General features: G+C 30.7%; 1 protein-coding gene across 4 annotated transcripts; it reads left to right on the plus strand.

Moving 5' to 3' along the window:
* Positions 1-5,463: 5,463 nt before the first annotated feature.
* LOC110628432 lies at positions 5,464-10,397 on the plus strand. 4 transcript variants are annotated; one of them, XM_021775093.2, is made up of 3 exons: positions 5,464-8,134; positions 9,251-9,385; positions 9,629-10,397. In XM_021775093.2, exons 1-2 carry the CDS (start codon positions 5,833-5,835, stop codon positions 9,334-9,336), a joined length of 2,388 nt encoding a protein of 795 aa, XP_021630785.1. In that variant the 5' UTR covers positions 5,464-5,832; the 3' UTR covers positions 9,337-9,385; positions 9,629-10,397. The 4 variants fall into 4 exon arrangements, with proteins under 4 accessions (XP_021630785.1, XP_021630776.1, XP_021630796.1 ...); XM_021775084.2 differs by lacking the exon at positions 9,251-9,385 and having other exon boundaries at positions 5,465-8,180; XM_021775104.2 differs by lacking the exon at positions 9,251-9,385 and having other exon boundaries at positions 5,466-8,134.
* Positions 10,398-21,799: the final 11,402 nt, after the last annotated feature.

Below are 21,799 nucleotides of genomic sequence, written 5' to 3' on the forward strand. Positions count from 1 at the left end.
AGAGATAGAAATTTGGAGCTGCTTTGCATAATTGTCCAATTAAGTGAAATATAAGTGAGATCCAGATCAACCCAACCCCTATAATTTTCACCCATTGGTGGATCCAACAAACAATCATGTGCTTCCTCTAACCCCCTACCATGGTCAATGTATTTACTTCATTTAAATTTTTGAAAAAGAAATTATTATACAAATAATACTTTTTCAACTTTTATTAAAGGAAAAAAAGGGGTAAAAATTGCTGATGAGAAGACCCAATTGGCTTCTTTTTCTGGGCATCATTTGAGGAATGTCACCTTATCAATCTTTATCATACACGTGGATATAATCCCTTTGGCAATCATGGGTCCCAATTTCTGGTCCATTTACAAGCTCCTGTTTCCCTACTAAACACACCATTTTTTCCTTTTTTTTTTTTTTTTTTTTTTTTTTTTTTTTTCCTTCTATTCTAATTTTTATTTATTTATTATTATTATTATTTGGTCCACGGGAGAATATTCATCATGGAGACATTACTTATGCCGTGACATAGGTGACTCCCCAATTGATGTCAACCGAGACATGTATGCCACATGAACTATATTGTTCAATGATACCTTTTCTCTAAATTTTTTTTTTCTATTCTTTTTAAAATAATTATTTTTAAAAAATAAAACTTTCTATTACCCATATAAGGAAATTTCATTTTAAAATTATATAATTTTTTTTTTATTTTTTTGAAAGTATTTAAATGATTAGTTTTAGTCCTATAAATTAAAAAGCAATGCAAGCAATTATTTATTATATGAGTAAAATTTAAGGAGTTGCACAACTCATATTGTGTGCCTTACCTAATTCAATAAATAAGCAAAAACTTCATGTCCTTAAAAAAAATTGTAACTATAAAATTTTTAATTGATAATTAAATTTAAATAATAAAAAATAAGTTATTTAGTTGAGAAATATTTTTTATAAAAATTATTTTTTAAATATAAATTATTTTTCAAAAACAATCAGAAAAGATTAGTTAAGAACTTCAATTCATCAAAGCAATAATGTAAAATGAAAATTTCAATCTATTTTATTTGCAAGTTTGTTTTTAAATTTCATTATATTTTTTTTAAAAAAGGTTTTTTTTTATTACTGATTACTGTATTTTAATATACTAATTCATAGTAAAGAGAGAGAGAAAGTGAACCAATTGTAAAAAGAAAAAGAAGAAATTGAATTTATGATAATCAATTAATTCAAACAAAAACAGTTACATGCAATAATGCAAAACAATGTAGTAATTGAGGAAAATAATTTTCATAATGATACACCTACTTATTAGACTCCCCATTAAACTCACTTGTTTTATATAATTACTAATTAATTAATTGTTATAAAAAAAATTACAATCTAATCCTCAATTAACTTTCTTATTAAATTTCTAAATATTCATTTTATTTCATTTTTAATTATTTTTTACATTATAATTCATTCTTAATCAGATCAAATATGCTGAAAAGATTTGTAACGTCTCTCCTTTAACACTTTTTCCTTTTTATTTTTAGATTTTTTTTGTTTAGATTATGATTAAGATGTATCCTAATTGATCCAAAATTTCAATGAAAACACATTGATTGATAGTATCTCTTCTCTAAATGGGGATTCAATCTTTAATACACTTGTCTCTTGTTGTAGGAGATTCTTTGTCCATCTAAGCTAAAAAGAGGTCATGAGTTGCTATCACCACAATTAGTTCCCATATTGTGGTATTGAACTTGTTGGTTGATGATTTGGGTATGGGCAAATGGAAAGCCAAAGTTGTTAAGATGCTCTTTCTCATAAAAGTAGGTTTTCTATTTTAATATGCAACTTTGGTTAACCTATTTAAAGACAAATAACAAAACAAAGCATGTTGCTTTATTAATGTGTAACCTACTAGTAAAATTCTTAATTAATCACTTAAATGAGTTCTAAAATTATCATAATATGGTGGAAAGAAAAATATAATCAAAATTTTTTTATATCTGATCGTAAAATAAAAATTCGATAGAAGCGCTTTATTATAATGAATTGATTTGATGCTAATATAATTTAATTTTAATTTTATAAATTAATTCAATATGTCATTTTATCTATTAGGAAAGACAAAGAACAAGAAGGGACAAAGAGCTTGCTAGGAAATGTTATTAAGGTCTTCTGTGTTGTGCATGTAAATAGAGCACAATGTGGTGGAGACCAACCCAAATGTCCTAAAACTATAAGATTTCCTTTTTGAAATGATACATACAGAATTTTAGGTACCAAGTCACTGTAATGTCACATACCCAATAACCCTAATTTGGTGTAAAGCTCATAGGCTCCAATGACCTTGTGTTAATTCAAAAATTTTTGAAGTCCCACATTGATTATTTACCAAAAAATTGATAGATTTATAAATAATTAATAAAAATTATTAAATAAGTTTGATTAAATATTTTAGATCAAATAAAAAATGAATTTAAAATTATTTAAATCCATTTAATTAGACTATTGCGATTGATATCATGTTAAGAGAAATTGTTTTGCTACTTAGCAGTAGTGTTGGATTTGGAAGGTGGAAGACAGTTGGACATTTGGTTATATATTGATCCACTGGACATTGACAATAATAATACATTAATTAATATTCACCACTAATCTCATTTATTAATTTAATTTAATTTAATTTAATTGCCCACCTCCTGAATCGGTAGATAAAAGATCATGGTTCTTTACTTTCTTTTAGTCATGCCTCATCCATTTAATGAGAAAGGATATCTAATGAACTTACTCTATCACATCTTAATTCCTTTTTTTTTTTTTAAATATTTAATTAGTTCCTTTTTAATAGCAAAAATTTTAAATTTCTAACATCAAATAATAATATTAATATTAAAATATTAATACATAATTTTTGTAAGAAATTATATTATCTTCTATATTGTTCTTTATTATATAGTTTGTAATTAAAAGATGCAATTAGCATTTGATAAAATCAAACACTTAAACCCTTTAAATTTTATTTCATTTAAATGCATAATATTTTCATTTATTTTTTTCTTTTTATAATATCTCTATTGTATTATATAATATATAAAAAAATTTTATATTTAAAAATTTAAATCTTTCTTTTTTTATTCTGCCATTTTTATGTATTAAGATTGATTTTTCAAATTAAATGGTAGGATTGGTTCAATTTAATTTAAGATTTTAGAAACTTCAGGCTTTAGATTTGCTTCTTGAACTGTATGAGCTATTCAATTGAACCTTTTAATAAATCCAGCCTTCCCTCGTCTTCAAACTGCGGTCCACAGTGCAACTCACCATCAATTTTCTTCTCGCCTTCTCAAACGTAAAACTCAGAGGTCAACTCACAACTCGTATCTTTCTTCATGTAACTCATCCAATCATCCATCCCTCTAGTCAGAGACTGACCTTCTTCTTGATACTTGGCCCCTCTCAACCCCTTGCCTTCCCTTCTTCTTCTTCTTCTTCTCAGTTCTCACTCTCTCTTCGTCTTTGTCCTTCATCTTCCTTTGCCTTAAATCTTCAAAATAACCCACATACAGATCCACACGAATGTGCATAGCCGCAAAGAGCCACAACGGAAGATCAATAACTGCAAAGACGAGTTTTTAGATGTAAAAATTTAATTTATAGCTAATTATATATTTATCTTTAAATCAACACAAAAATAAATAAAAAAAACTGTATATTTGCGCAAATTAAAAATAAAAATAATTAAATATTTAATTTTAAAAATATAAAAATTATCCATTAATTATGATATAATTAAAAGATCAAAATATAATTTATCGTAAAATATAATAAACAAATATCTAAATAAACTATTTGTTAAAGTCTACCATATACTTTTATTTCAATATTCTACATTTAATAGTTGAAATGAAATTCCACCATTCATTTACTTCATAGGAATCATAAATTCTTAATTTAATTTTTTATTAGCTTGTTTGAAAACAAATTTAAAAATTAAATCAATTTTCATATATAACATGAAAAAAATATATTGCATGAGAATTAAATTGATTTTTTTTTCTTTCTTCCAATTAATTGGTTTATAAAAAAGATAAACATCTCATGAAATATGAATAACTATATTGTTTATATTAATTATGGTGGAGATATTTTTTTTACTAAATATATATTTACACTCCTATATTATTTTATATTAATTCATTAAATACCTAAAATTAAATTTATAACATATTAAACAATTAAAATTATAAAAATTATAATAATTAAATACAAATTAATTATATTTATGATGATTTATAAAAAATAAAAAATAAATAGATTTATTGCTAATCATACTCAAATTAGAATCTAAAATTTCATAAAATTATAAAATTATATTCGTATAAATTTATTAATTTATATAAATTTAAAGCAGAATTGATAGTGTTTAAAATATTTTATTTTTTTAATAAGTTATTAATAGTATGACTAATTTATATTTAATTATTATGAATTTTATAGATTTAAATTTTAAATAGATTACGATTTTAATTTTATAAGTGTCTGAGTATACCTAATTTTTTAAAAACTATTCACAGTTTAATATTGCTAATTAAAGTACTTTAATGTAGAGGTAATTAGTTGGTTAAAAAAAATCCAAAACAAGTGGTGTTTGTTTTTGAAACTCAGACAAAAAAGTCTTCAAGCAAATGGTGTTGTCATAATTAAGGTTAAAACTGCAGTGAAAGCTCCTCTCAATAAGGGAAAAAATTAAAAAAACACCAAGTCAACAACATAACACCAAGTGTGATTAGTGGATCAAAACTTCTTACCACCTCCTGCATTTACCCTAATTTATGTCACCAACTCACTCTTTGAGCTTTTTTTTTGAAAATAAAAAAAATATTGTAGTAATAATTAGTTTGATTGCATATTGGCAATTGGTGAATTTAAAAAAATAAAAAAATAAAAAAATAAAAAAAATCACAAATGGGTTTGTCTTGGTCAACACTTCCCTAGAACTGGTGAAATTTCATTAAATTCCTTGGTTGCCCTTTTATGTCCATATTCTCAACAAAAACCCACATGAACAATAAGTCACAAAAGGAAACTCCAAAATTATAATAGTGGAGAAAATTCTTTTAAATAAATATTTAATGAAAAGAGAAGAAATTTTCATTTATTATTATTATTTATTTTAAGAAAAAAAAAAAAGGGCAGAAACAGACAAGGGGGACCCTTCCCTACAAGGCCCCAACAGCAAGAAAGAAATGATAAAATAAATAAATAAATAAATAAAGCAAAAAAACATGAAGGGGATGCCAAAACTAGAACCTTTTGAAGGCGCGTGATCAACACTCTCCAATTACCAGGAAGTGACAGCCAATGTCTGTAGTGCTTTCGTACGTCGACTGTGGTGTTACTTCATTGTAGCAGTTTCCATCAACATAGCTCCTTCATGTTCCCTACGCGCATATAAACGGAGCGTGTCAACACTTGAACTCTTTCATGTCTCCTCCTTATTTTCTCTCTTTTAACTATCTTCTTCCTTCTTTCTCTTTCTCCTCTTTGAAATTTTCTCTCCAAACTTACCCATCACTGGAAACAAACCCTCAACCCTCTGTTTTAAAACAATTATAGTAATAAATAATCGGCCCAGATCGGTGGAGGCCGCCATGGATATTCGTCGGAGAGTAAGAATCCGGCATACTCCGCCGGCGGCCTTTCCCAGCTGAATGCAACTGAAACGCCGCCGGTCCAAAAACTTTGCTGGGTAAAATCCTTCGAGAATCCTCAATTCCCAGAAACCAGCCGGAGTTTTATTTGTTTTTTTTCCTCTTCTCTTGTTTTCTTCATTAGAGAATAATGGCAACCACCACTAACACCACTACACCAGCGGTGGACTCTGCAGCCTCGGCAGATGAGCTCACCGCCAAGGCCGTACACAAACGCTATGAAGGTCTCGTCATGGTTAGAACCAAAGCTGTAAAAGGCAAAGGCGCGTGGTACTGGGCGCACTTGGAGCCTATACTGGTTCAAAACACTGAGACCGGCCTCCCTAAAGCGGTTAAGCTCCGGTGTTCCTTATGCGACGCGGTTTTCTCCGCCTCCAATCCCTCGCGCACTGCCTCTGAGCATCTGAAACGCGGGACGTGCCCGAATTTCAACTCGCTTCCCAAACCCATTTCGTCTCTCTCCCCACCTTCGAACACTGCCGTTGCTTCGCCGTCAAGTGGTGGCGGTACTGCTGTTGTGCCTGCTGCTGCTTCTGTGGTGCACAATAACCGAAAACGTGCTGCTGGTGCAAGTTCTGGGGGGATGTCTGCTTCGTCGTATCCCATGACGGCTGTAGCTGCTGTTGCTTCCGCCTCTTCGTACCAAGTAAGTCCTCTTGCTATCGTGGATCCGTCGAGATTCTCAGGGGAGCTAGCAGTGTTGCCTCAACAACCGCATTTGATGCTTTCCGGCGGGAAAGAGGATTTAGGTGCTTTAGCCATGTTGGAAGACAGTGTAAAGAAGTTAAAAAGTCCTAAAACTTCTCCAGGGCCGGCTTTGAGCAAAACCCAGATTGACTGCGCCCTTGGTCATTTAGCTGATTGGGTCTACGAGTCTTGTGGGTCTGTGTCGTTTTCGGCTCTCGAGCATCCTAAATTCCGGGCATTTTTAAATCAAGTTGGCTTGCCTGCGGTTTCGAGAAGAGAGTTTTCCGGTGGTAGACTGGATGCTAAGTTTGAGGAAACTAAGGTGGAGTCTGAAGCAAGGATTAGAGATGCTATGTTTTTTCAGATTGCATCCGATGGCTGGAAAGTCAAGAGTTTTAGTGGTTTCAGTGGCGTAAATTTGGTGAATTTGACAGTGAATTTGCCTAATGGGACCAGTTTGTATCGGAGAGCTGTGTTTGTTAGCGGCTCAGTGCCTTCCAAGTATGCAGAGGAAGTTTTTTGGGAGACCATATCAGGGATTTGTGGGAGTGCTGTGCAGCAGTGTGTAGGAATAATTGCAGACAGGTTTAAGGACAAGGCATTGAGAAATATAGAGAGCCAGAACCACTGGATGGTCAATCTTTCTTGCCAATTTCAAGGATTCACTAGTTTGATAAAAGACTTTAGCAAGGAGCTTCCATTGTTCAGGACTGTCACTGAGAATTGCTTCAAGCTTGCAAATTTCGTCAATAACAAGCCTCAAATTCGTAATAGTTTCCATAAATATCAATTGCAGGAGTACGGGCATGCAGGATTGTTGAGAGTGCCGTTGCGGGAATACGAGAAGATGGATTTTGGTCCTGTGTATACGATGATAGAGGATATATTGAGCTCAGCTCGAGCATTGCCATTGGTTCTGTTAGACGAATCATACAAGATAGTATCCATGGAGGATCCAACAGCGAGAGAAGTAGCTGAGATGATTAGAGATGTGGGGTTTTGGAATGAACTGGAGGCGGTGCATTCATTGGTTAAGCTCACCAAGGAAATGGCTCACGAGATTGAAACGGAGAGGCCATTAGTTGGGCAATGCCTGCCGCTTTGGGACGAACTAAGAGGAAAAGTGAAGGATTGGTGTTCAAAGTTCCACATTGCAGAAGGAGCAGTGGAGAAAGCGATTGAAAGACGGTTTAAGAAGAATTATCATCCTGCTTGGGCTGCTGCATACATACTTGATCCACTTTATTTGCTTAGAGACACTAGTGGCAAATACCTTCCTCCTTTCAAATGTCTAACCCCTGAGCAGGAAAAAGATGTGGACAAGCTCATAACCAGGCTTGTCTCCAGAGAAGAGGCTCATATTGCATTAATGGAACTGATGAAATGGAGAACAGAAGGACTTGATCCGGTTTATGCAAGAGCTGTCCAGATGAAGGAAAGGGATCCCATTACAGGAAAGATGAAACTTGCCAATCCGCAAAGTAGTAGGCTTGTGTGGGAGACTTACCTTACCGAGTTCAAATCACTAGGCAAAGTTGCAGTTAGGCTTATTTTCCTTCATGCTACTGCATGCGGATTCAAATGCAATTGGTCTTTGTTGAAATGGGTGTGTGCCCATGGGCATTCAAGAGCAGCCATGGACAAGGCACAAAAGTTGGTATTTATTGCAGCTCATTCGAAGCTTGAGAGGCGGGATTTTTCAAGTGATGAAGATAAGGATGCAGAGCTTTTCGCATTGGCAAATGGTGAGGATGATGTGCTGAATGAGGTTCTTGTTGATACATCCTCAGTGTAACATTTTTTACTCCTTTTGAATTTTAAATTTGTAGGATTTTTTGGATTCTTTCCTCTATTTATTTCTTTTTGTACTTCTTTACTTACTCTTTAGAAGATTTTGAGCAGTCAGATGGGAGGAAGAGGGGGAATTGATAGGGGGTTCAGTTTTTGTATGCCTAGCTAGTAATGCATGGCCTCATGATTTGAGCAATTGTCCATCTTTCATCCTAGAATGATTTTTGAAGTCTTTGAGTTTGCGGTGGAGAAAATCTTCTTGCTTCTAAAGATAGCAATTGCTGTATAAGAGATGTTACAGATCAGGAAGAATGTTGTAAATTTTTGTTCCTCAAGTAATTTGGATAAATGACAATATCTATAAGGGGAAAGGTTTTATTATTTCTCCTTTTTGTTCTAAGATCATAGCTCTGTTCTAATTTCTCATTTGGCTTTTAACAAGAGCAATGGGTGACAATCCGTTGAACTTAATCTGCCAAATACTACGACTCCAGACTGAAATAATATTTATTAACAATGGGGAGTTGTTTGATGGCTCCATTCCATAAATTTAAGGGCGGCTCTGATATGAGTTAGTCTTTATAGCATTAATCTTCACCATTCTCCCATGGAAGTTGGTGTACTCAGTTTTCAAAGGCAGTGTGCTTTCTGACTTTAAAACCTATGCATAAAAAAAAATCCAGCTGAACTTTTGAAGTTGATGCTACTTGCAAGTGTGCAGTACACCCCCAGTGCTCAATGGTATTGTCTTGTGTATCCCTCATTTTTCTGCTAATGATCCTGTAATTTCTTGAAGAACAAGCATGAGTGGCTATTGTATAATCATTTATCTCCAGTTGAATTGCATGTTTTTCTCATGTTTAGGCAATGATTGAAATGGGTCTGCCTGAAAGCTTTACACTTTGTTCTTGCTCTTAGACTGTCAAGTATACGTGGTCCTGTGGTCCTTTGGCTTTGCTCGAACGTAAATCTCTTAGCGAACTAGAAATAGGACGTTCTGGTTCTACATTTATTAAACAGATCCTTGGGCAAACCTTTATGATGTATGTCTTTTGATGTTCTGAAACTAGGTAAAGTTCCTGCTGAAATGAGCACCTTCACTTGCGATTCTTTGAAGTATACATTTATATCAGATCTACTCAAGTGGCTTCCCTAGTTAAAAAGTTGAATCATGCATGAAAAAATCCACACATACATGAAACTAGGTAACAATCCTTGCACTTGGAGATTCTTAGGTGGGATCTTCTGCTTCACTTACATCTATTTTTTTTCCCCAATAATTAGTGTTCCCAATGATGTGATATTGAAAAATTTTTTACTGGGATTTTATATTTTGAAAGTATCAAATGTTGAGGAAAGAGAAGTTTGATCTGAATGTTGATAATCATTGTTAGTTGAAGTTGAGAAGTTAAAGATAATTATGCTAAATTGATATTTTTTGATGGCAGAAGCACTCGACAAAGATATTGTTGGACTGGAGAAGCCACCATAAGATGGTTGGTGGTTTAGTAGAATGAGATGGAACCATGATTAAAGGTGGAATGCTGCCATAAGGATCCAAGAGGGCTGGCTTGACTTGAAAATATTTGGAAACAACATGTCTTTTTATGAGACGCCAGAGGCTAATCCAACAAGCTGGTTGGGTGAATGGCAAACCAGGTTCCACGACGTGGGTCAACAACTTTGGAAGGACCTCAGTACTCACCTTTGTAGCTGGAGCACTTCTAACTGTTTTTTTTTCTTCTTCTTCATTATCATCTAAATCCATATCTCCTGGTTTTTGTCTTTGGAATGTGGAACCCCACCATGAAGAAGTGGAAGTCTTTTTCCAAACTTTGGTTCTCATGGAGAGAGAGAGAGTGAGCAGGGTTTTTGCTATCAAATCATCTTTGTGGTAACGTCTCCTTTAAACATTCCAAAGCTCGTGATGTTCATGCAAGGTAATTGGGTAATGCTCCCTCATCACATAATGGCAAGAAAGGTGTTTAAAGGACCCAAAGCAAAGGAAGACTGTCGGCTTGAAGCAACCTTGAAGATGCCTGAGAGTGATTCTGCAACTATTTCAAACTCATCTAATTGTTTCTGCACGCGTATTAATATCAAACTATTTACATGTTTCAATCTTTGTTAGCTTCCAAGTTGATTCTTCGGAAGAAATCTTGTTGAGATAATGTATGTTTACATGATTAGATCAATAATACATAGAATTTTGTTGAACTTGTCATCAGAAAAAGCTGGAAGGAGGTTTTGAATATGGAGGCAAAAAGCAGATAAAACTGGAAGCAGTCTTCCAATTATGGGAATGCTATTGATTCATTTTAGCATTGGAGCTTTTCATGGGAACCCAAAATTTAGATCATTCAATAGAACTCTCATCATACACACCCTCAAAGGGCTGTAAACTTTGAAATGTCTTGATGGGTATCAGAATTCTTCACAAAGAAACAGTGAAAAGGTGAAAAAATCAAGTGGGTATTTTTCCTTTTGAACTTTTTGATGAGTGAAGAGAGAAGGAAAGTGGAAGGAATTGATGAGCAAGGCAATATTTTTTACCACTTGGGGTGGTTTTCTAATTACTCAATTAAGTGGAGAGACAGAAATTCTTGTCGGCAATGGTGACTGCTCACCAACTAAGCTTTTTAAAACAAGTATTGGTATGCTTAGCTCCACTCATTTTTTGGGTTAAAGGGAAAAGAAATATAATGATTAGTAGAGGACGACACATCTCTCTCTTTATACAAGAATCTTCCCCTCTTCCAAGGCTACTCATTATACAAAACTCCCTTTTCTTTTTTCTTTCTTTTTATTTGTATTTTTTTTCTTGGATTTACATTATTCCTTATTTATTTTTTTAAATTTATCTAATACCCCACAATCAAAAAGAAAGATTTTTCTTGTTTCTTATGAGATTTCGTTGATGATAATTAGCAGCTTTTTTTTTTTTCCTTATTTATTGATATAATTTTTTTTATATAATAATGATGAAAATTAACAAAATATACTTAGGATTCTAAATTCTAAAACAAGGTAGGAATTGAAGGAGAGGAGAATAAGGAAGGAGGCAAAAGTGAAGATGGAGGTTAAATAAATATTGATTGCCTCTACATTTTGGTGAAATGTCAGAAACATCAAAATTATACTAAAATGACTCGCACGTTCTGTAGTGATGGTTGTTGGATTAGCCTAGTACAATTATTCATCCCCTTTTTATCTCAAATCCATTTCATACATAGACAAGTGGTATAATTTCCTTCCTTTCTTTTTTTTTTTTTAATATTATTTAATTTCTATAATATAAAAAAATTTAACAATTAATCTTTTAATTTAAAAAAAAATAAAAATTTAATTTTAACCATTAAATATTATATAAAAATGTAAAATACTTTTAACTGATTAGTAGAAATTTTATAAAATTTTAATTTTTTATTATAAAAATTAAATAGTAAAATATTTAACTGTCAAAATTAATAAAATAATTAATAAATATATTTTTAAGAATTTTAGCAATATTTTAATATATTTTTTAAAATTAAAAAATTATTTACTCGTATTATAAAAATTAAATAATACTTTTTAAAAAAAACTTAAGTGTAGAAAAATTTATTAATTGAACTCTTAATTATTAAATAATTTTTTATTTGATACCTATATTATAAGAAAACTCTTTAATTTCTCCTTTAATTTTATAAAGATATTTATTAATTAGACGGATAAAATTAACATTTAAAATGGAAAGATCAATTAACAAATTTTTATATATTAAAAAAATTAAATAATATATTTTCAAAGAAAGTAATAAAAAGTGTGCATAAATAACCAAATACCATATCTTACAATCAACTTTTTATAAATATATATCATCATGATGAACCTCATCCTCATGGACCACTCTAATTGTTTTTATTTATTTATTTATTTTTCTTAAAAGAAGTTGATGAATGGGATTTTGGAAATAGAAAATAGGGTTGTTTGAGGAAAGAAAGATACGGTTTGCTAATTAAGTTGGTGACTGTAGTTTCACATGGCGCCTGTTGTGTTGTGTATTAGAATACATGGGTTGGGTTTGGTTTGGTTTGGTTTGGTGGTAAATTAGGTTTTCTTAAAAATGCTGACAAAAAGTCTTCCCTCTTTTATCTTTATATCTCCTTTATTTATCCTTCACTCATCTCCTTGTGGTCCTTACATCACCCCTGCCTCTTATGAGAAATTATACAATTAACTTAACATTTTTTTAAAATTAGTTTTCATATGTAAAATTTTTTCAATCATATTTAAATGAATAGAAATTTATAATTTACTCTCTAAATTTTATTATTATTAATAAATTAATCTTTTAATTTTGAGAAATATACAATTTTAAAAAATATACTAAAATATCGTCATATATTGAATCCGTTAAATAATTAAGTTCTTTCATCCATTTAAAACTCATTTTTCATTAAATTCTCATTGAAAAAAAAAAACTTTAAAAATTTAATTGTACTTTTATTGCTTCCAATTAAATGAAATTGTGGTTTATTTTCTAATCCTGAAAGAGATGTCTACTGCCACAAGTCTCCTCCTCAGATGCATCATTCTTCCTCTTCTTGCTCTTCTTCTCTTTTTTCTTTCTTCCAATAATAGATTTATTTCTACCCATTTTATTCCATTGCTTCCCATTCCAACTCCTCTTAATCTCTCATTTTGTGATACAAAATAAGAGCCTTAATCCCTCTTCTAAAATCTACCATTCTCAATCCTCCTCAGCTCTTCCTCTACTTTTTTTCAATTGATTAAGTTATTACTAGCCATCACACGAACATCAAAATTGAAGATTTATCAATATTTACTTCCGCACTATTCTCTATTGAGTCGACATAAATGATCTCTTTCACCTAATTATCTCACTGTTAATTCATGTTGTAGATTTGCTATTAACGCAAAGTCTTTAATCATCTTTATTTTTCAAGATTCGGTTTAAATTGTGTATATGTCGATTTACGAAATGTAATTTTTTTATCGAATTATGAAATATAATTTATTGGTTGGTATAAATTTATGAAATGTAATTATTTAAAAATTAATCTCTTAATTTTGTGGTAAGTTGAAAATTTGGAATAATTAAATTAATGCAATGTGGTCTAGTGATTAATCGAGGATCTATGTTTGATTTTTATTGAATTTATATAAAATTGTAATATTTTGTGTTCTAGTGATTAATTGAGGGATGATAAGATAGTACTCTTTACCGATTACATTACAACATTTAAATAAAAAGTTTTTAATATATTAATAATTAATTATTTTACTTAGTTAATATATTTAATAATAAAATAATAAATATATTAATTTTATTAATTGAGAATATCACGTTATTTATGCCAAACAGTGCTTTAGAAATAGCGAATAACTGGTCATTAGATTAGGAACACTTTCCTTGGAAGTAATTTCAATTTTAAATAGAAATTCTCAACATTTTAAAATTTTGACCGATTATATAGATTTAGATTAATTTTTAAATAGATGCAAAGTTGTGAATTTTTAAAATCGATTTGCCTAAAAATTATCATCATCAACAACTTAAGGATCACCCAATTGCACTAAAAAAAAAAAAAAAAATCCCTCCACGGAATTATTCGGTTATGAAAATTCTATTGAGAAGTGTATTGAGCTCAGAGATTATATCCTCCAACCCTTGTATTCTTGGAGGGAGATAAAGGTCAAAGAAATTGATTTCGAATTTAGATTCCGTTAAAATAACTTATTTTTAATTTAAAAAATAAATTATATTAATAAAGAATTTTTTTTAAAAAAATCATTTTTTAAAATGATTTTTTTTAAAAAAATCATTTTTTAAAATGATTTTTTTTTGAAATGACATTTTTAAAAATGATTTAATTTTTTTAATTAAAAAATATTTTTCATTAATTAATCAAATGATAGAAAATATAAAAAATTATTTTATATTTTTCATAAATAAATAGATTTTCAGATCAACATTTTTTTAAAAAAAATTATTACTTTAAAATTTTAAATTTAAGATTCTGTTTATTTAAAAAAAATATTTTTTTAAAATATTTTTTTAAAATATTTTTTTATATTTTCTATTATTTGAGATATTTAAAAGTTTTATTAATAAAAATTATTTTTTAATAAAAAATAAATAATTTTCTAATCAACAAGAATCATTTTTCATACTTTAATATTTTTATTAAAGTCTTTATAAATAAATTTTTTAATAAATTTTATTTTTTAAATTAAAAATAAATTATATTTTTCATAATTTATGAAAAATATTTTTTAAATATAAATTATTTTTTAGAATAAATAGAGTCTAAAAAATATGTTTGTATCTCAGTTATATAAAAATATTGAAAACGAAATACCTATTTTATTTTAAGGTTAAAATTAAGAAAATATTGTAATTCTGAATTTTTTAATCAGGGGATAAATCGCTTTACTTTAAACTCAATATATAAGCGAATAATTTATTTAAAAAAAATGAACTTTGAAGTCATCAAAATCTCTCATAATTACTCTTACAAAAAAAAAAAAAAAAAATTCACAAACCATGAAAGAAAATGGATGATTTAATCATAGATTTTCCAGTAGAATTAATCAATGTGAAAACAGAAAAAAAATATTGACCCTTTATTTCCTTAATATTTTTAATGGTAATTTTTATTATTAAAGAAAAAACAAATGCTGGTGTATTTCTGTAACATATATTATTCTAAAAATTTTATGCTGTGTACCAATGGACAAAGGAAAAGATGCTTTAGGCTTTAGTTATTTCTGGCTCAATGATCAATTAATTTTACTAAATATTCACAATAAATGGAGAAAAAACAAAATATGACTACTTGTTTTATATTATTGTTAAAATTGCTTTATATTATTGTTAAAATTGTTGATATAACACAATAATCGTTCAAAATAAATTATGAGGTGACGCCCAAACATAGGGTTACATGGCAAGAGTATGATAAAATAATACTCAGTCCTACCAATAGAAAAAAGATCCAAATGCTATAGATCTCAGCTCTTCGTCAAAGACTCGCCTCCCAACTACAGGACAAGACTCTATAGAAAGTTACCGTTAGAGTACGCAATCCCGCAGATCTCCATTACACTTATAATCACAGAATTTCTTATCTATTAGCCGATACTAGTCGAATTTCTAGGAGATATGATAACCAACTCCATTTTCTTATGGTATAAAAACTAATGATCAGAAAAATCAAGGTATGCAATTCTTACACAACTACTCTTGAGTTCAAAACATTTCATTACGCTCGCTCTTTTCTTCAGTTTACTAATTTGAGCGTCGAAGTGACTGTCATAGATGCCAATCACATCGCTTTCTTCTTCTTGCAGATTGACCAATCGCAGCACAACTCCGTTTCAGCCACATCATTTGGTTCCATTGCCGAAAAATTTCATTGGATTTTCTCTATTCAATTGGAGTATAAACCAGTCTTTCATTCATTTTCTCCTAAAAAAAAACTTTTTTCTTCTCTATTCTCTAAATGGCTGACAATTTATGAGCTGTTGCTAAGACTGCTATTAACAAGAGCGTAATTATTTTCTCCACTCCTATTAATGGATAAAATAGCCTATCAATGGCTGATGAAGCTGATTTGAGCAATCTAAATAATGAGCAGATGCTTCAGCACATAAAGAAGCTACAGGCCACTTTCGAGCAGTATAAAACTTGAAAGGAGACCTCCTTCATGGCACCCAGAATAAGGGAGGAGGCTTCCATCAACACCCTAAGGTCTCGAATAAAGGCAATTCAAACACAGTTCAAAGGGAAGGCCAAGCTGGAGGAAGAGGAGTCGTCGAATGAAGCTCCAAAGAATGTCGATTGGAAGCTGATATGGGTATGCAAAGGTACCAGAAGGAGCAGGAGAAGGATTACGGGTTAGACGATACCTCACCCTGTCAAAAGAGATTTTGACAGACTCATTTTCTACCAAGTTTAAACTTTCAAGTTTGGACAAATATAATGAAACAACAGATCCTAAAACTCACCTAGCAATCTTTAGAACGATAATGCAACTTCAAGATGTCAACGATTTTGTGTTGTGCTGAGTGTTTCCGTCAACGCTCACAAATTTGGCTTAGATGATGGTACCAACATCTGAGTCCAGGTTCAATTCAGAACTTTACATTATTTAAATCTAGATTTATTAATTGTATACCTCCTAAAAAGCTCTCATCTGAGAGCAATTTTTCAAATCATTCATGCATAAAAGGAAAAATAATTTTAAAATCATACAGGATTCGGATCCTGTGTGTCAACGGAGCGTGTTCGGCAGTCATACTGCTAACACGCTTGTTCGAACTCTACTTTATTGAGCTTGTTCGGCACTATGAGTGCCGAACAAGTTGATCCGTGCCACGGGAGCAGTGTAATCTGCTACCGTGGCTGCCAGCTTGACGTGTTCAGCACTATGAGTGCCGAACACACACAAACTTCAAGGCTTCGTCAGGAATCTCTGACGAAGCCTTGACTAAGAAAAGTGTTCGGCACTACGGCACTATTAGTGTCGAACACTTTTCTTACATACATGCATATATTATTTATAAAAAGTTAAAATTTATTTTACTGTTAAAAATAAAATTTAATATTTTTACTTTGCAGTCCAAATTACAAAATATTTATAAATACTTACATTTAAAATAAAATTAATTCTAATAAATTTATATATTATTATAATAATAAAATAACTTATAATTTTCAATTAATTAAAAAAAGTGGATGGCATGTTTTATAAAATTAAAAAAAATAATTTTTAAAAATTATTAAATTTTATTCACTTTTTATTCATAATTATTTTATACATTAAATTTTATTAGATATTACAAAATATTTATAAATACTTGAATATATAATATATTTAATTCTAATAAATTTATATATTATTATAATGCAAAAAAAGTATAATTTTCAACTAATTAAAAAAATAAAAATCGGATGACATGTTTAAGATAATTAAATTATTATATTTTTTTATAAATTATTAAATTTTATTCACTTTTTATTTTTATTTATTTTATATATTAAATTTTTTTAAACATTAAAAAATATTTATAAATACTTAAATTTAAAATAAAATTAATTCTACACAATTTATATATTATTATAATAAAAAATAAAATTTTAAAAAATTAATAAAAATTTCAACAAATTAAATATTTTACAAAATTAAATTATTTTATTTTTACAAAATTATTATATTTTATTATCATTTTAATTATAATTACATTTAAACATATTAAATTTTATTAAATATTAAAAAATATTTTCAAAAAAATTAAACAAAATATATAATTAACACAAATCAATTTATATATTATCATAATAAATATAATAATAAAATTATTAATAATAAATTTATAAATTATTATAATATTTAAATTTAAATTATTATATTTTTTTAAAAATAAAAATTCTTTAAATAAAGTTTTACAAGTTTCTCGACACATTCCTTTACAAAAATAAAAGCATATTACTAATTTTTATTTTACTTTATTTCAATTTTAATTAATATTTTACAGATAATATTAATTAGTTAATTTTTAAATATTTTAAAAAATTTTTAAAATTAAAAAAATTACATACAAAATTATATTAACAACTTTATTTAATCTAAAAAATATAAATACATTTAAATTTAAAGAAAAATTTAACGAAAAATCTGTTGATTGATATTCTTCGCAAAATGGAGACGGGTGCAGAGCAAAAATGGAGAGAATTTGCAGAGAGGAAGAAGAAAAGAGAAGAAAATGGTGGAGAGAAAATACTGCTGCAGAGGAAGAAGAGAAAATGAGAAGAAGGATGAAGGTGATGCGGAAAAAGGAGAGGAAGAGCTGATAGGGGGTGTTTGTTTCAAATGGTTCACGGACCTGCACAACACAGGTCCGCGTGGCTCTGTACTGACGAAGCATCATTTTCTGTGGGTGTTCGGCACCCAAGCCACGCATGCAGAAGTGTTCGCCACGCACGCAGAAGTGTTCGCCACGCACGCAGAAGTTAGATTATACACTGCTCCCGTGGCACGGATCAGCTTGTTCGGCACTATGAGTGCCGAACAAGCTCAATAAGGAAGAGTTCGACACCCATGGTGTCGAACTCTACTTTGTTCGACACCCATGGTGTCGAACTCTACTTTGTTCGACACTCATGGTGTCGAACAAGCGTGTTCGGCAGTATGACTGCCGAACACGCTTCGTTGACACACAGGATCCGAAAATATCCTGCATGATTTTAAAATTATTTTTTCATTTTTGCATGATTTGAAAAATTGCTCCTCATCTGACTTGCAGAAGATCTGTGACTGTGCGGTTGTCGAAACTGGTAAAAAATAATCTTTTTGGTTATCCACAAGTTTACAACTGTAGATAGTGATAAAAGGATCGAATCCACAGGAAATTGATACTTACCTATTTTTCTTATCAAGACCAAGTAAATAAACTGAAGGTAAAATAAAAGGGGGAGGGGTTTTGAGATTGATGAATTGAACTAGAATTAAAAGCAACAAAGTAAAACAAATAATTAAAGTAAAGAAATTCAATAATGAGAAAAGCTCTAGTTGAAGAATTAGATTCACTTTAGTTGTTGGGATTGATCATTGACACTTAGGTTCCTTTATTTGATTCAATAAATTAGTTATGGAGGTGGAAGACGTTTCTCACCACCATATCCCTCCTTAAGCATAGACTAAATAGTGAACGTCCTCTAATTAATCACTAATCAACAAGTTGCCAAGGAACGTCCTTGGACCTTTGGTATCTAACAACTGTCAATTGCATTAAGAAATAGAGAGACCTAATTCTAGCTACCCAAATGTATGGTGATATTGCTAGATCATACAATTTCCTTAGTTTTTACACCAAGAGTTACTTGTATTTGAATAATCCAAGCAATTACGGATTTAAAACTATCCAAACTAACAAATTATCACTTTGCAATCAAGAATCAATGGGCCCTATTAATCTAAACAACAAAGCAACAATAGAATTAAGTATGAAATTGCATAAATATTGATAAACAAAAGACAAATAATATATGTTCAGATCTCCCAATCCATAAAACAACTAAAGTTTCACCTAATCTTTAACTAGAAAAAGAGGTTTCAGCTACTCATGGCTGAAACAAAACACAAAAAATAAAAGAAAGAGAAAGAGAAGAGGAACCGATGGCGGCTTGGAGAAGGGGGGCGTGCGGCTTGCAATCCGAAAGGTTGGAGAAGGAAGAAGCTTTCTCTTGTGATTGTGATCCTTTTATAGCTGAAAGTGTTGCCCTAGGCTTCCTTGTTGAGATGGCTTTTGAATTTTGAATTTTGAATTCTTGGGGGGCAAGTGCATCTTCTTGAGATTTGGCTTCCTAAATAGGCAGAATTGAGTGCTGAGGTGTCTTCACATTTGTAATAAGGGAAAGACTTCTTGAAGATTTGAAATTTGAATTTTCCACTACTCTGCTGACTGCACTTTCCTTATTTATCTTCACTTCAGCTGCAACTTAGCTTGGGCAAACCATGCTTGTTCTCCTTTATCCTCTTTTAGGCAGTTTTAAGAGCATTTTCACTAAATTATCTCTTTATACCGTTTTCTGCAAAATAAGATCAAAACCACAAAATTAGGCAGAAAATATGTAAATTAACATTAATAACAACATGATAAATGGGTCTAAATTTGGTCTGATCAATCCGCTAAGTAGAGGGCGAGTCTGTAAGGGGCTTTATCTCATAATTTAATACAGAAGTAATACAGGTAGAAGAATTACATCATAAGATAGTATGATGTTTATCCTCTTTTAGGTAGTTTTAAGAGTATTTTTACCAAATTACCTCTTTATACCGTTTTCTGCAAAATAAGATCAAAACCACAAAATTAGGCAGAAAATGTGTAAATTAACATTAATAACAACATGATAAATGGGTCTAAATTTGGTCTGATCAATCCGCCAAGTAGAGGGCGAGTCTATAAGGAGCTTTATCTCATAGTTTAATACAGAAGTAATACAGGTGGAAGAATTACATCATAAGATAGTATATGAAGCGCTAAAGAAAGGAACATGCAATATCAAGTTTGTGGATTTTCTAATCAAGATGGTGGATGTTGAATCCAACAAAAATAAATCTTGCTCTTTTCAATAATTATGGATTGCGAATATGATGAGTAGGGTTGAATCCACAAAGAACGGGTTAACTGCTATTTTTTTTATGTGAGAACATATGTGGAAAAAAATGAATGACGATTGACCTAATGATGACCAACTAATGACTTGATGGCAACCTAACGTACTAGGCACCGACCTGATGACCGATCACTTAACTATCAATAAGACGACCAAACGACTGATGACTATCAACTAGGTGACTATCAACCTGATGACCATCTTGACGACTTACCTGTCGACTTTATAACTGACCACTTAACGATATGACAACTGATGATCGACCACCCGATTACTTGATGGCCGACCACTTGGTGGCTATCTTGACGACCTACCCAATGACCTGGCATTCTGATGATTTGACGATTTAACAACCTGACTGATGACCAACATTGTGATCACTTGATGACCGACTAAACTAATGACCTGATTATCGACTGAACTAAAGAATGCCTTGGCGCCCTGTCGTCCGACCACCGGATGACTTGACGATTTAACGACTTGACTGATGATCGACCTTATGATCAACTTCACAACTAAGCAAATTAAACTGCAAAAATAAAGGGGGGATTTGAGTTAAGTAGATTTAACCGGATGCAAAAGTAAACTAATAGAGAGCAAATAGTTAAAGAGATTAATTAGAGTAAGAAAATATCTATTTTGGAGAATATCTCGGTGTTAATTCTCCAGATTGATTATAGATACAAGGATGTCTGATATCAATTTCTAGTCTGCTAGTTATAGCTGTTGACATGGTCTAACAATCTAATCTTTCCTTAGATAAAAGACTAAAAAAGATCAGCTCAGTTATCAGTCCCTAATCAACAAACAAACTACATGATCAGCTCAATGAGGTTTAATTTGATAACAACATTAAAAATTAGGCAAACCTGACTCCAACCAAGAAGCTCACTCCAGCACGGTTGTGAAATCAAAATACGTTATTCCATAATAAATATTATTTATCATAAGTATCAAACTCATAAGTGATTACAGACTTAATGAATCTGAATGATTGTATGTTATTCATCAATTGAACAATTGGCTAGACTACATCCACTATGTAACGACCCGGAAACCGGACCGCTACCGGCGCTAGGATCCAGATCGGCTTAAGGCTGTCGGGACCCGTAGCAAGCCTAACATACATCCTGTATACTTGTTAAATCCCATACATGATCAAACATAAACATAAAACTTTAAACTTATTCTTTCATTTACCAAGCTCAACCTGTGCATGCACAACTCATAAACATGAAACCCCACACTGGAGCTCTCATCAAATGCTCCAATGGGGCAACATCTCATACATTAAGCTTGGTTTACATAAACATCATTAAAACTTTTCATTAAAAAGATCATGAGAAAAAAGGGATTAACTTAACATACTAGGGTCAAGCACAACTCTAAACCTCAATATACATCATTACACAATACTTTACATTACATTGACTTT

Source organism: Manihot esculenta, chromosome 1 (assembly GCF_001659605.2).
Source record: "Manihot esculenta cultivar AM560-2 chromosome 1, M.esculenta_v8, whole genome shotgun sequence".
Lineage (NCBI taxonomy): Eukaryota > Viridiplantae > Streptophyta > Magnoliopsida > Malpighiales > Euphorbiaceae > Manihot > Manihot esculenta.

What these genes read in the sequence shown, in the direction of transcription:
- LOC110628432 (XM_021775084.2), top strand. Translation starts at nt 5,833, where the DNA reads ATGGCAACCACCACTAACACCACTACACCAGCGGTGGACTCTGCAGCC. An exon ending in CTTGTTGATACATCCTCAGT is followed by an intron (nt 8,181 to 9,628) that starts GTAACATTTTTT and finishes TTTTGATGGCAG; the next exon opens with AAGCACTCGACAAAGATATT.